At 52.6% G+C, this 15852-nt stretch overlaps 1 protein-coding gene across 1 annotated transcript in view; it reads right to left on the reverse strand.

The window, feature by feature from the left end:
- The window catches only part of LOC140409442 (disintegrin and metalloproteinase domain-containing protein 12-like), a 995079-nt gene that overhangs the window by 385015 nt on the left and 594212 nt on the right, over positions 1-15852 (reverse strand). The window contains exons 7-8 of the mRNA XM_072497875.1: positions 11724-11890; positions 1031-1115 (exon numbers count right to left, since the gene is read on the reverse strand). Coding sequence (XP_072353976.1) covers positions 1031-1115; positions 11724-11890 — 252 coding nt within the window. The remainder of the gene's footprint in view (positions 1-1030; positions 1116-11723; positions 11891-15852) is intronic.

A 15852-nucleotide genomic window follows, 5' to 3' on the forward strand; every position in this document is an offset into this window, starting at 1 on the left:
CCAAATGACCTCCTGTGCTGTCAGTAAAAAAATGTGAAAAGCCTGCTCGATCTCCCCAAGCTGCCTGTTGTAAAGTCACTTGTCCATGTCAGTATTGTTGGGCTGATCATGGTGCTTGTCATTGTGAAATCCCATCTCTAATCTGAGGGCATAGCTCATTGTGTTATGAGGCACTCCCACAGTGGGGTGTACTCAGAACAAGGGAAAACTGGTGTCTTTTGCCTGAAGCTCAGCGACATTCTTTACCACGGTATTACACTCCGTGCCATCGGTAAAATGTACACCTGCAGGGGCTGGGTTAGCTCAGTTGGCTGGAAGGCAGGTTTATGATGCAGAGTGAAACCAGCAGCCTTGGTTCAATTCCCGGACCAGCTGAGATTATTCACGAAAGCCCTGTCTTCTCAACCTTGCCCGTCATCTGAGGTCTGGTGATCCTCAGGTTAAATCACCATCAGTCAGCTCTTCCCACTGTAGCTGATATGCTCCCTTCGGGCGTTCTGCTCACTTTAACATTGAAGTAGTTTGAGGTTCTGGTCATTGCACTTTAACAAGAACAATCTGTTATCCGTATGTTGTGTTACATACTCTGGGATAACACTGGCTGCAACTGGGTGCAGCTTTAACCAAAAGATACCCCAGACCTTGAAGTTAGTACAATCTGATTTATTGAACTAATAGCACAGTTAGCACAGTTCTCTATGAGTTCGACTCTCTGCTAACCTAAGTGTGGTTACTCTGTCTGACTGAACCAGACTAGCTCTTAGCCACGTGGTGGAGGTGTGATGCTGTACATACACCCTGACCGACTCTCTGGATGTTCATCAGTGGAAAGAGGTGGAGTGTGAGTGCCTCGTGTCTTTTATAGTCAGATCCCACCCTGAGTGTCCTGCCTGCTTATTGGTCATGTCCTGTTCTCTGTGTCCATTAGCCGCCTGCCTGTGCCTGTCTGTATATCATTATCTGCATGTCTGCCTATCATGAGACCGTAGTCGAAGAGGTGTGAGAAAATGAAGGAAGAATGTGCGCTCACCAAACTGAGTCCTCCAGAATGCTCCCTCGAGCACATCACAGCCATATTCGCCAAGCCTACATAGTTTTTGTCGAAAGTTTCACCGCTGTAAAAGAGAAGTCAACATTAACAGAGAAGAATTTGATAGAATCAAAGGAAACCAACAGTCGTCCATGGAAGGATTAAACAATCAATTTTTACAAAGGTCACTGACTCACCTCCGCTTTCTCAGCATTCGTCAAAATTAAGCTGACTGGTTGTACCTCCAGCCAAACAGTTCCAGTTTGGTTACAACACTAGCACCCACCCAGAAACCTGGACAGTCTTTGTCTGCTGACACCACAACTGCAGGCCTCCTGCAAAGATGGAAGTTTGAATTATTTTTGTCAAGATGGTGGTATATTGGAAAGGGGCTGACCTCCCCGTGGGACTCGTGGAGTACGAGGTCCCCTGCTGAAGGTCGGTGGACCAACAGCAGGATCGTTAATTCCCTGAGATGAAAGCCGGCCCAGGTAGGAGCTGGCGGCGCAGGGTGTGTCCGGCTGCGACTGGCACTGTTGCTCACTCGCTGTATTTCCTCGCTGTGAGTGGGAAATAAATTACTTTTGACTCACCTTTTCAGGACTCCAGATTGACTACAATATTGGCAACGAGGATAAAATGGAAGTACAATGGTGCTGCTGGTCATTGAGAGAAGTGGCTGCTTCTTAATGCAAGGGAGCAAGGTTTGCACTATTTCAAAAATGACTTTACATGGATTTCAGCAAAGCCTTTGACAAGGTCCCATATCGGAGACTTATAGAGAAAGCAAATACACATGGGGCGGGATTCTCCGTCAGTGGGATGCTCTGTTCTGCTGGCAGCCCGGGGGTTTCCCGACGGCATGGGGCAGCCCCATGGGAAACCGGCCGGTGAAACGGAGAACCCCGCCGGCGGGGGGAAGCAGAAATGTGGCGCGGCGGGCGGAGCATCCCTCCCACGATACAGGATAACTTGATCAGGTGGATTCAAAATTGGCTCGGCTGTAGGAGACAGAAGTTATGAGCAGTTAACATCATCAGAACATCAGAACTAGGAGCAGGAGTCGGCTATCTGGCCCCTCGAGCCTGCTCCGCCATTCACTGAGATCATGGCTGATCGTTTTGTGGACTCAGCTCGCCGTACCCGCCCGCTCACCATAACCTTTTATTCCTTTACTCTTGAAAAATCTATCTACCTTTGTCTTAAAAACCTTTAACCGCAACTGTCACATTGGGCAAGGGATTCCATAGATTCACAACCCTTTGGGTGAGGAAGTTCCTCCTAAACTCAGTCCTAAATCTACTTCCCCGTATTTTGAGGCTATGCCCCCTAGTTCTGCTTTCACCCGACAGTGGAAACAACCTGCCCGCATTCCCTTCATAATTTTAGATGTTTCTGTAATTCTTCTTAATTCCAATGAGTATAGTCCCAGTCTACTCAGTCTCTCCTCAGAAGCCAATCCTCTCAACTCCGGAATCAACCGAGTGAATCTCCTCTGCACCCCCTCCTGGGCATCTGACATAAACCCCCCTCTTACTTTTCAAGTTTAAACCCTCCTCGTGTCTGAATTATCTTATCTTTAGCATGGCCTGGGTAGCATCTTCTTCCTTGGTAAAGACAGATCATACAATAAACACTCAGCTACAACCTCTGTCTCCTTGTGAAATCCCTTCCTGCTCTTAATTTCCATCTCTTTTATTCAAGGTTGAGTACAATTCTGGTCGCCACACTACCAGAAGGATGTGGCTGCTTTGGAGAGGGTGAAGAAGCGGATTACTGGGATGTTTCCTGGTTCGAAGGGCATTAGCTCTGAGGAGTGTCATGATATTAAGGTAGACATCATGGTGCAAACACACATACACACTGATAGACAGATCACTGGACCAATCAACACACACGTAACATCACAGCCAATCAACAGTAAGAACACACGCACTATAAAACAGGGAACACCACAGTTCCTGCTCATTCCAGCAGGAGATAGCTCAGGGCACAGAGCTCACAGCGCGCCACTCAGACATTCACCATGTGCTGAGTGCCTCTCTAAGACAGTGCTGGGGCTGGGTCCACAGGTTAAAGGGCAATGAACGAACCACAGTAACCAGTTTACAGATGATGTTATTGATAGTAATAAAACAGAATTGTACCATCTGCAACTGTGTTGGTTCGTCTGTATGACGGAACACCCAACACGACATAGTACCAGGATTGGAACCCAGCAACAGTGAGACCTACCTGCACATCTTCAGCGATCCGCCATCCTGCGCCATGGACACCATCAGCCCGCTGCAGCCGCTCCGAATCGCTGGAAATCTCGGCGTAAACTGGAAGCTGTTTAAACAGCGATTCCAGCTCTTCCTAGAAGCCACAGACAGGGGGAATGCATCGGACACCAGGAAGATCGCCCTCCTCCTCTCCACGGCGGGGCAACACGCCATCCACATCTACAACTCCCTGGCATTCGCGGAAGGTGAGGACAAGACGAAGTACAAGACGGTCCTGCTAAAATTCGAGCGGCACGTCAGAGTCGAGGTAAATGAGAGTTTCGAGAGGTACCTCTCCCAGCAGTGCCTGCAGGATAAGGATGAGCCTTTCCAATCCTCCCTTACGCACCTCCGTATCCTCGCGCAGTCCTGCGGTTATGAGGCCACCTCCAATTCCATGATTCGGGACCAAATAGTTTTTGGGGTCACCTCGGGCACCCTACGCCAGCAGCTCCTCAAAATTAAGAGCCTCACCCTAGCCACCGCCATCGAAGCCTGCGTGCTCCACGAAAACGCGACCAGCCGCTACTCCCAATTCCAGGCGGCCGGATCGGAGAGGCAGGGGCCCTACACGGCCGGATCGGAGAGGCAGGGGTCCTACGTGATCGGAGAGGCAGGGGTCCTACGTGGCCGGATCGGAGAGGCAGGGGTCCTACGTGGCCGGATCGGAGAGGCAGGGGTCCTACGCGGCCGGATCGGAGAGGCAGGGGTCCTACGTGGCCGGATCGGCGAGGCAGGGGTCCTACGCGGCTGGATCGGAGAGGCAGGGGCCCTACGCAGCCGGATCGGAGAGGCAGGGGTCCTACACGGCCGGATCAGAGAGGCAGGGGTCCTACGTGGCCGGATCGGAGAGGCAGGGGTCCTACGTTCCCGGATCGGAGAGGCAGGGGTCCTACACGGCCGGATCGGAGAGGCAGGGGTCCTACACGGCCGGATCAGAGAGGCAGGGGTCCTACGCGGCTGGATCGGAGAGGCAGGGGCCCTACGCAGCCGGATCGGAGAGGCAGGGGTCCTACACGGCCGGATCAGAGAGGCAGGGGTCCTACGTGGCCGGATCGGAGAGGCAGGGGTCCTACGTGGCCGGATCGGAGAGGCAGGGGTCCTACGTGGCCGGATCGGAGAGGCAGGCGTCCTACACGGCCGGATCGGAGAGGCAGGGGTCCTACGCGGCCGGATCGGCGAGGCAGGGGTCCTACGCGGCCGGAGCGGGGAGGCAGGGGTCCTACGCGGCCGGATCGGGGAGGCAGGCGTCCTACGCGGCCGGATCGGAGAGGCAGGGGTCCTACGCGGCCGGATCGGAGAGGCAGGCGTCCTACGTGGCCGGATCGGAGAGGCAGGGGTCCTACGCGGCCGGATCGGAGAGGCAGGGGTCCTACGCAGCCGGATCGGAGAGGCAGGGGTCCTACGCGGCCGGATCGGCGAGGCAGGGGTCCTACGCAGCCGGATCGGAGAGGCAGAGGTCCTAAAGAACAAAGAACAAAGAAATGTACAGCACAGGAACAGGCCCTTCGGCCCTCCAAGCCCGTGCCGACCATACTGCCCGACTAAACTACACTCTTCTACACTTCCTGGGTCCGTATCCTTCTATTCCCATCCTATTCATATATTTGTCAAGATGCCCCTTAAATGTCCCTATCGTCCCTGCTTCCACTACCTCCTCCGGTAGTGAGTTCCAGGCACCCACTACCCTCTGCGTAAAAAACTTGCCTCGTACATCTACTCTAAACTTTGCCCCTCTCACCTTAAACCTATGCCCCCTAGTAATTGACCCCTCTCCCCTGGGGAAAAGCCTCTGACTATCCACTCTGTCTATGCCCCTCATAATTTTGTATACCTCTATCAGGTCGCCCCTCAACCTCCTTCGTTCCAGTGAGAACAAACCGAGTTTATTCAATCGCTCCTCATAGCTAATGCCCTCCATACCAGGCAACATTCTGGTAAATCTCTTCTGCACCCTCTCTAAAGCCTCCACATCCTTCTGGTAGTGTGGCGACCAGAATTGAACACTATACTCCAAGTGTGGCCTAACTAAGGTTCTATACAGCTGCAACATGACTTGCCAATTCTTATACTCAATGCCCCGGCCAATGAAGGCAAGCATGCCGTATGCCTTCTTGACTACCTTCTCCACCTGTGTAGCCCCTTTCAGTGATCTGTGGACCTGTACTCCTAGATCTCTTTGACTTTCAATACTCTTGAGGGTTCTACCATTCACTGTATATTCCCTACCTGCATTAGCCCTTCCAAAATGCATTACCTCACATTTGTCCAGGTTAAACTCCATCTGCCATCTCTCCGCCCAAGTCTCCAGACAATCTAAATCCTGCTGTATCCTCAGACAGTCCTCATCGCTATCCGCAATTCCACCAACCTTTGTGTCGTCTGCAAACTTACTAATCAGACCAGTTACATTTTCCTCCAAATCATTTATATATACTACAAAGAGCAAAGGTCCCAGCACTGATCCCTGTGGAACACCACTGGTCACAGCCCTCCAATTAGACAAGCATCCCTCCATTGCTACCCTCTGCCTTCTATGGCCTAGCCAGTTCTGTATCCACCTTGCCAGTTCACCCCTGATCCCGTGTGACTTCACCTTTTGTACTAGTCTACCATGAGGGACCTTGTCAAAGGCCTTACTGAAGTCCATATAGACAACATCTACTGCCCTACCTGCATCAATCATCTTAGTGACCTCCTCGAAAAACTCTATCAAGTTAGTGAGACACGACCTCCCCTTCACAAAACCGTGCTGCCTCTCACTAATACGTCCATTTGCTTCCAAATGGGAGTAGATCCTGTCTCGAAGAATTCTCTCCAGTAATTTCCCTACCACTGAAGTAAGGCTCACCGGCCTGTAGTTCCCGGGATTATCCCTGCCACCCTTCTTAAACAGAGGAACAACATTGGCTATTCTCCAGTCCTCCGGGACATCCCCTGAAGACAGCGAGGATCCAAAGATTTCTGTCAAGGCCTCAGCAATTTCCTCTCCAGCCTCCTTCAGTATTCTGGGGTAGATCCCATCCGGCCCTGGGGACTTATCTACCTTAATATTTTTTAAGACACCCAACACCTCGTCTTTTTGGATCACAATGTGACCCAGGCTATCTACACCCCCTTCTCCAGACTCAACATCTACCAATTCCTTCTCTTTGGTGAATACTGATGCAAAGTATTCATTTAGTACCTCGCCCATTTCCTCTGGCTCCACACATAGATTCCCTTGCCTATCCTTCAGTGGGCCAACCCTTTCCCTGGCTACCCTCTTGCTTTTTATGTAAGTGTAAAAAGTCTTGGGATTTTCCTTAACCCTATTTGCCAATGACTTTTCATGACCCCTTCTAGCCCTCCTGACTCCTTGCTTAAGTTCCTTCCTACTTTCCTTATATGCCACACAGGCTTCGTCTGTTCCCAGCCTTTTAGCCCTGACAAATGCCTCCTTCTTCTTTTTGACGAGGCCTACAATATCACTCGTCATCCACTCGCTCCTCACCCACAACCAGGAGGTTTTCGAGTCCAAAGATGTGCGGGTTAGGTGAATTGGCCAATGATAAATTGCCCTTAGCATCCAAAATTGCCCTTGGTGTTGGGTGGAGGTGTTGAGGTTGGGTAGGGTGCTCTTTCCAAGAGCCGGTGCAGACTCAAAGGGCCGAATGGCCTCCTTCTGCACTGTAAATTCAATGATAATCTATGATTAATCTGGGACAAAGGTTCGGCACAACATCGTGGGCCGAAGGGCCTGTTCTGTGCTGTATTTTCTATGTTCTATGGGCACACTGCCCTACACTTACAGAACACGGCTCAAACCGGACGCCATCCCGGTCATTCACGCACCTCGCAGGGTCCCAGCACCACTCAAAGACCGCCTCAAGCAGCAGCTGCAGGATCTCCAGGACCAAGGGGTGCTATCCCGGGTCACGGAGCCCACGCCATGGGTCAGCTCCATGGTGTGCGTAAAAAGCCCTCTGGCAAACTCCAGATCTGCATCGACCCGAAAGATCTGAACAACAACATCATGAGGGAACACTACCCCAGACCCAAACGGGAAGAGATCACGAGCGAAATGGCCCGGGCTAAAATTTTCACCAAGCTTGATGCCTCGAAGGGTTTCTGACAGATCCAACTGGATCAGTCCAGCAGGAAGCTGTGCACCTTCAACACTCCTTTCGGCAGGTTCTGCTACAACAGAATGCCGTTTGGCATCATCTCGGCATCCGAGGTGTTTCACAGAATCATGGAACAGATGATGGAAGGCATCGAAGGGGTGCGCGTCTATGTTGACGACGTCATCATCTGGTCCACCACACCACAGGAGCACATCAGTCGTCTCCAGCGCGTCTTTGCGCGGATACGGGAACACGGCCTGCGCCTCAACCGAGCCAAGTGTTCTTTTGGCCAAACTGAGCTAAAGTTTCTGGGGGACCACATTTCCCGGTCAGGGGTCCGTCCGGATGCAGACAAGATGAGCGCCATTACAGCCATGCCGCAGCCGGCAGACAAGAAAGCAGTGCTACGCTTCCTAGGCATGGTCAACTTCCTGGGGAAGTTCATTCCCAACCTTGCCTCCCACACAACGGCTCTTCGCCACCTCGTCAAGAAGACCTCGGAGTTCCAGTGGCTGCCCGCACACCAGAAGGAATGGGAGGAGCTCAAGATTAAGCTCACCACAGCCCCGGTATTGGCGTTCTTCGACACTACTTGGGACACAAAGATCTCGACTGATGCCAGCCAGTCCGGCATTGGGGCGGTACTCCTGCAACGGGACGACACTGCATCATGGGCCCCGGTCGCCGATGCCTCGCGGGCCATGACCCCCACAGAACAGTGCTATGCGCAGATCGAGAAGGAGTGCCTGGGTTTGTTAACCGGCATAGATAAGTTCCACGACTATGTGTATGGTCTCCCTCAGTTCACCGTGGAGACCGACCATCGCCCCCTGGTCAGCATCATACACAAGGACCTGAATGAGGTGACCCCCCCCCTCCAGCGCATTCTGCTCAAGCTCAGGAGGTACGACTTCCAACTGGTCTACACCCCGGGAAAGGACCTCATCATCGCGGATGCCCTGTCCAGAGCAGTGAGCACACCGCCCGAATCGGGGGGGGTTCGTCTGTCAGGTCGAAGCGCATGTGGCCTTCACATCGGCCAATCTGCCGGCTAATGATGCAAGTCTGGCCCGTATTCGCCGGGAGACTGCGGCTGACCCCCTTCTACAGCGTGTGATGCGCCACATGACGGGAGGGTGGCTCAAAGGACAGTGCCCACAATTCTACAATGTCCGAGACGACTTGGCCGTCATTGATGGTGTCCTAAAGCTGGACCGGATTGTGATTCCGCACAGCATGCACAAGCTGGTCCTCGACCAACTACATGAAGGCCACCTGGGGGTCGAGAAGTGCAGACGGAGGGCCCGAGAGGCGGTATACTGGCCGGGCATCAGCGACGACATCGCCAACATGGTGCTCAACTGCCCCACCTGCCAAAGGTTTCAGCCAGCGCAACCCCCTGAGACGCTTCAGCCCCATGAGTTGGTGACGTCCCCCTGGGCGAAGGTGGGTGTGGACCTTTTCCAGGCGCTCGGCAGGGACTACGTCATCATCATAGATTACTTTTTGAATTATCCAGAGGTCATACGCCTGCACGATTTGACATTGTCCGCTGTCATAAGGGCCTGCAAAGACATCTTCGCTCGCCATGGCATTCCGCTTACTGTCATGTCGGACAATGGGCCCTGCTTTGCGAGCCAAGAATAGTCTTCTTTTGCCGCTTCGCATGGCTTCACACACGTGACGTCCAGCCCTCTGCATCCCCAGTCAAATGGCAAGGTGGAAAAGGGCGTTCATATCGTCAAGCGGCTCCTCTGCAAGGCTGCTGATGCCGGATCGGATTTCTGCCTCGCCCTGCTGGCCTATCGCACGGCCCCACTAGCCTCTGGCCTCTCACCAGCCCAGCTGTTGATGGGTCGCGCCCTCAGGACCGCTGTGCCATCCATTCTGGTACCCACAACCAACCATGCTCCAGTACTGCAAAGGATGCGACAACAGCGTGCTCAGCAGAAGGTGGCACATGACTCCCGGGCAACTGATCTTCCTGCCCTGGCGCCTGGAGACAACGTCCGCATCCACCTACCGGAGGGTGGCTGGTCGGCAACTGCCGAAGTTCTCCGCCGCGTGGCTCCCCGCTCGTTCCTGGTTCGCATGCCTGATAGCTCCATTCGCCGGCGTAATCGCCGAGCTCTTCGCCTGCTTCCACGCTCGCTACGTGATCATACACCGGTGCCACGCCCTCCTGTTGTTCTTGATATCGACTTCGTGGAGCTTCCTGCCACCATGCCCATTCCTCTGTCGCCTGTGGCCAGGCCCATTCCTCAGCCGGTGGATCCTGACCCACCTTTGAGGCGGTCAATCCAAATTCGTCGCCCACCTACTAGGCTGGACCTATGAGCCTGTTTGAACATTGGACTCACTAAAGTTTCATGCCACACTGTTAATATGTTTCTCTTTTTTGTCGTTACAGGAGTTTGTTTTGATGTTTGATGACTACACTTGTTTTGTTATGGTACAACCTCGTTGCTATGTTGCACCTGACACCTTCCTATGTATATAGTTTAGCCTCATGTACATGTTGTAGATATTGCACACACACAAATTCAGCTGCACTCAGTACACATCTATATTTATTAACACGTAGGCACATTTTCTTGTAAAAAAAGGGGGGATGTCATGATATTCAGATAGACATCATGGTGCAAACACACACACACTGATAGACAGATCACCGGACCAATCAACACACACGTAACATCACAGCCAATCAACAGTAAGAACACACGCACTATAAAACAGGGAACACCACAGTTCCCGCTCATTCCAGCAGGAGACAGCTCAGGGCACAGAGCTTACAGCAAGCCACGCAGACATTCACCATGTGCTGAGTGCCTCTCTAAGGTAGTGTTAGGGCTGGGTCCACAGGTTAAAGGGTAAAGAACGAACCACAGTAATTAGTTTACAGATGTTGTTATTGGAAGTAATAAAACTGAGTTGTACCATCTGCAACCGTGTTGGTTCATCTGTATGACGGAACACCCAACACGACAGAGAGGTTAGATAAACTCGGTCTGTTCACACTGAAACGACGGAGGTTGAGAGGCGACCTGATAGAGGTCTACAAGATTATGAGTGGCATGGACAGAGTGGATAGTCAGATGCTCTTTCCTAGGGTAGGAGAGTCAAGTACTCGGGGACAGAGGTTTAAAGTGTGTGGGGAAAAGTTTAGAACAGATGTGCGAGGTTTCTTACACAGAGGGGGGTAAATATATTGAACGCGCTGCCTGGGGAGGGGGTGGGAGCAGGTACGATAGCGGCATTTAAGGGGCATCTAGACAAATATATGACTAGGGTGGGAATGAAAGGATACGGACTCCGTAAGGGCTGATGGTTTTAGTTTAGGCAGGTACCATGGTCGGCGCAGGCTTGGAGGGCCGAAGGGCCTGTTCCTGTGCTGTATTGTTCTTTGTTCTTTGTTAGTTGACAAAGTTATGATGGGAAATTCATTGTGTAGCCATCTGGGATGGCCACTTCCATAATACAAAATGGACGCGCGCAAAGAATATAGGGAACTGTGGACAATGTTCGGAAGACAAGCAGGCACAAAGCCTGTGTGCATATTGGAGAGAGAGCTCCCAGACGGAATTGAAACTATGGGTCAATTAACATATTGATGGCCCATCTCCGGGAGCACAGGAAAGACAGTCAAGCAACCGATACTATTGCAGAAATCCCGGCCCCAGTTCCCCAACCGAAAGCAGAAAACAAAGCCAGGCCAACGGCCACCAAAGACACGCCCAGCCATCAGGGCACCCACCCCTTTATTGGTCAGGATCAATACGAGTGATCAAGATATGCCCCAATTGATTGGGACCAGGTTTAAGGCCCGCCTCAAAGTGCGCGAAGCCCCTCCGGGTATAAGAAGGAACCCCCAAGAGAGAATCGCTCTCTTGGACCCGGCTCTCACAGCGGAGAGACCCGTCCAACATCTGCACCAGAAGCAAGGAAGTCCAAGGTCAACGCTCGCTACCAGAGAGACGACCTTAGCTGTTTCCCCTCTACCACTTCGACCCCAGCAGCCTCAGATCCGAACAACGGCCATTGTTCCTCTGACTGAGTGGGCACCCGAAGCTAAGTATAGGCTTTAGCAGTAGAGATAGTTTAGTTTGCAGTACTTTGTGTGTAAATAAATAGCATTGACTTTGAACTAACTAACTGCTGTATTGGTTCTTTTGATCAGTATTCGGTTTGAACCTTGTGGCGGTATCGAGAGATACCTGCCGACTCTAAAGCAAAAGTAATTAGGATTAAGGAAGGCGACCATATTGACCGCCATATTCAGAACCAGAGAACAGAGTAACAATTGACTTGTCAGACACTCACCAGATGAGGTGGGCATTGTCATTGTACAGTCGTGGCAGAAGATTCTCTGCCCTCCAATGGAGGAATCGCGACATGGTTGCTGAAGCACTCAAATCCACTGTGACCTGGTCTGTGGTCCACACCTCAACTCCAATCAGAGCAATACGAATATTAAACGGTCTGTAGGACTGAAAAAACCCAGAAGTGTTAGTAACACAGGTGACTAGCTTTAGGTGAAACTAATCGTCTCAAATGGATTTATATCGGCATTCAACAAAACTGTGTATTGAACAAGAATCATGGAAGAAAATGGCTGTAATACTGAAGGAAGCCATTCGGTCCATCATATCCACTTGAGCTCAGCAAAAACAACTCAGCGAGTCCCACACCCTTGCCTTTGCCCTGTAGGCCAGCGAATCTTGGGTGAAATTCTCCCATTTTGAGACTGGAGGATGGTGGGTGGTTTGGTGGCACCGACCGCGCTGACCAGAATACAGGATTCCCCACCAGGCTCAGTGCTTGGAACTCATTAATCATGCACAGACAAGTCCCCCTCTAACACTCCTGATTCATTCACCAGCCTTCAGCTTCTCCGCCCTTTGCCTAAGATGAGCGTGAGGTCAGGTGCAATGCCTGGATTTGGTATGTCTCTCTCGTGGGGACCATGAATTGGATTCAATTTGAATTGGGTTTTGGAGCAGGCGAGGAGCTGGATTAGGGGTTTGCCCGGAATTGGGTTTTGGAGCAGGCGAGGAGCTGGATTGGGGGTTTGCCCTGAATTGGGTTTTTGGAGCAGGCGAGGAGCTGGATTGGGGGTTTTGCCCTGAAATGGGTTTTGAAGCAGGCGAGGAGCTGGATTGGGGTTTTGCCCTGAATTGGGTCTTGGAGCAGGCGAGGAGCTGGATTGAGGGTTTGCCCTGAATTGGGTTTTGGAGCAGGCGAGGAGCTGGATTGGGGTTTGCCCTGAATTGGGTTTTGGAGCAGGCGAGGAGCTGGATTAGGGATTTGCCCTGAATTGGGTTTTGGAGCAGGCGAGGAGCTGGATGAGGGGTTTGCCCTGAATTGGGTTTTGGAGCAGGCGAGGAGCAGGATTAGGGGTTTGCCCTGAATTGGGTTTTTGGAGCAGGCGAGGAGCTGGATTGGGGGTTTGCCTTGAATTGGGTTTTGGAGCAGGCGAGGAGCTGGATTAGGGGTTTGCCCTGAATTGGTCTTTGGAGCAGGCGAGGAGCTGGATTAGGGATTTGCCCCGAATTGGTTTTTGGAGCAGGCGAGGAGCTGGATTGGGGATTTGCCCTGAATTGGATTTTGGAGCAGGCGAGGAGCTGGATGAGGAGTTTGCCCTGAATTGGGTTTTGGAGCAGGCGAGGAGCTGGGTTAGGGGTTTGCCCTGAATTGGGTTTTGGAGCAGGCGAGGAGCTGGATTAGGGGTTTGCCTTGAATTGGGTTTTGGAGCAGGCGAGGAGCTGGATGAGGAGTTTGCCCTGAATTGGGTTTTGGAGCAGGCGAGGAGCTGGATGAGGAGTTTGCCCTGAATTGGGTTTTGGAGCAGGCGAGGAGCTGGATTAGGGGTTTGCCCTGAATTGGGTTTTGGAGCAGGCGAGGAGCTGGATGAGGAGTTTGCCCTGAATTCGGTTTTGGAGCAGGCGAGGAGCTGGATTAGGGGTTTGCCCTGAATTGGGTTTTGGAGCAGGCGAGGAGCTGGATTAGGGGTTTGCCCTGAATTGGGTTTTGGAGCAGGCGAGGAGCTGGATGAGGAGTTTGCCCTGAATTGGGTTTTGGAGCAGGCGAGGAGCTGGATTAGGGGTTTGCCCTGAATTGGGTTTTGGAGCAGGCGAGGAGCTGGATGAGGGGTTTGCCCTGAATTGGGTTTTGGAGCAGGCGAGGAGCTGGATTAGGGGTTTGCCCTGAATTGGGTTTTTGGAGCAGGCGAGGAGCTGGATTGGGGGTTTGCCCTGAATTGGGTTTTGGAGCAGGCGAGGAGCTGGATTAGGGGTTTGCCCTGAATTGGTTTTTGGAGCAGGCGAGGAGCTGGATGAGGAGTTTGCCCTGAATTGGGTTTTGGAGCAGGCGAGGAGCTGGATTAGGGGTTTGCCCGGAATTGGGTTTTGGAGCAGGCGAGGAGCTGGATTGGGGGTTTGCCCTGAATTGGGTTTTGGAGCAGGCGAGGAGCTAGATTGGGGGTTTGCCCTGAATTGGGTTTTGGAGCAGGCGAGGAGCTGGATTAGGGGTTTGCCCTGAATTGGGTTTTTGGAGCAGGCGAGGAGCTGGATTGGGGGTTTGCCCTGAATTGGGTTTTGGAGCAGGCGAGGAGCTGGATTAGGGGTTTGCCCTGAATTGGTTTTTGGAGCAGGCGAGGAGCTGGATGAGGAGTTTGCCCTGAATTGGGTTTTGGAGCAGGCGAGGAGCTGGATTAGGGGTTTACCCTGAATTGGGTTTTGGAGCAGGCGAGGAGCTGGATTGGGGGTTTGCCCTGAATTGGGTTTTGGAGCAGGCGAGGAGCTGGGTTGGGGGTTTGCCCTGAATTGGGTTTTGGAGCAGGCGAGGAGCTGGATTGGGGGTTTGCCCTGAATTGGGTTTTGGAGCAGGCGAGGAGCTGGATTGGGGGTTTGCCCTGAATTGGGTTTTGGAGCAGACGAGGAGCTGGATGAGGAGTTTGCCCTGAATTGGATTTTGGAGCAGGTGAGGAGCTGGATTGGGGGTTTGCCCTGAATTGAGTTTTGGAGCAGTCGAGGAGCTAGATGAGGAGTTTGCCCTGAATTGGGTTTTGGAGCAGGCGAGGAGCTGGATGAGGAGTTTGCCCTGAATTGGGTTTTGGAGCAGGCGAGGAGCTGGATTGGGGGTTTCCCTGAATTGGGTTTTGGAGCAGGCGAGGAGCTGGATGAGGAGTTTGCCCTGAATTGGGTTTTGGAGCAGGCGAGGAGCTGGATTAGGAGTTTGCCCTGAGTTGGTTTTTTAAGCAGGCGAGGAGCTGGATTAGGAGTTTGCCCTGAATTGGGTTTTGGAGCAGGCGAGGAGCTGGATTGGGGGTTTGCCCTGAATTGGGTTTTGGAGCAGGCGAGGAGCTGCATTGGGGGTTTGCCCTGAATTGGGTTTTTGGAGCAGGCGAGGAGCTGGATGAGGGGTTTGCCCTGAATTGGGTTTTGGAGCAGGCGAGGAGCTGGATTGAGGGTTTGCCCTGAATTGGATTTTGGAGCAGGCGAGGAGCTGGATTAGGGGTTTGCCCTGAATTGGGTTTTGGAGCAGGCGAGGAGCTGGATTTGGGATTTGCCCTGAATTGGGTTTTGGAGCAGGCGAGGAGCTGGATTAGGGGTTTGCCCTGAATTGGGTTTTGGAGCAGGCGAGGAGCTGGATTGGGGGTTTGCCCTGAATTGGGTTTTGGAGCAGGCGAGGAGCTGGATTGGGGGTTTGCCCTGAATTGGATTTTGGAGCAGGCGAGGAGCTGGATTGGGGGTTTGCCCTGAATTGGGGTTTGGAGCAGGCAAGGAGCTGGATTAGGGGTTTGTCCTGAATTGGGTTTTGGAGCAGGCGAGGAGCTGGATGAGGAGTTTGCCCTGAATTGGGTTTTGGAGCAGGCGAGGAGCTGGATTAGGGGTTTGCCCAGAATTGGGTTTTGGAGCAGGCGAGGAGCTGGATTAGGGGTTTGCCCTGAATTGGGTTTTGGAGCAGGCGAGGAGCTGGATGAGGAGTTTGCCCGGAATTGGGTTTTGGAGCAGGCGAGGAGCTGGATTAGGGGTTTGCCCTGAATTGGGTTTTGGAGCAGGCGAGGAGCTGGATTGGGGGTTTGCCCTGAATTGGGTTTTGGAGCAGGCGAGGAGCTGGATGAGGAGTTTGCCCTGAATTGGGTTTTGGAGCAGGCGAGGAGCTGGATTAGGGGTTTACCCTGAATTGGGTTTTGGAGCAGGCGAGGAGCTGGATGAGGGGTTTGTCCTGAATTGGGTTTTGGAGCAGGCGAGGAGCTGGATGAGGAGTTTGCCCTGAATTGGATTTTGGAGCAGGTGAGGAGCTGGATTGGGGGTTTGCCCTGAATTGAGTTTTGGAGCAGTCGAGGAGCTGGATGAGGAGTTTGCCCTGAATTGGGTTTTGGAGCAGGCGAGGAGCTGGATGAGGAGTTTGCCCTGAATTGGGTTTTGGAGCAGGCGAGGAGCTGGAT

This window comes from Scyliorhinus torazame, chromosome 3 (assembly GCF_047496885.1).
Source record: "Scyliorhinus torazame isolate Kashiwa2021f chromosome 3, sScyTor2.1, whole genome shotgun sequence".
Classification (NCBI taxonomy): Eukaryota; Metazoa; Chordata; class Chondrichthyes; order Carcharhiniformes; family Scyliorhinidae; genus Scyliorhinus; species Scyliorhinus torazame.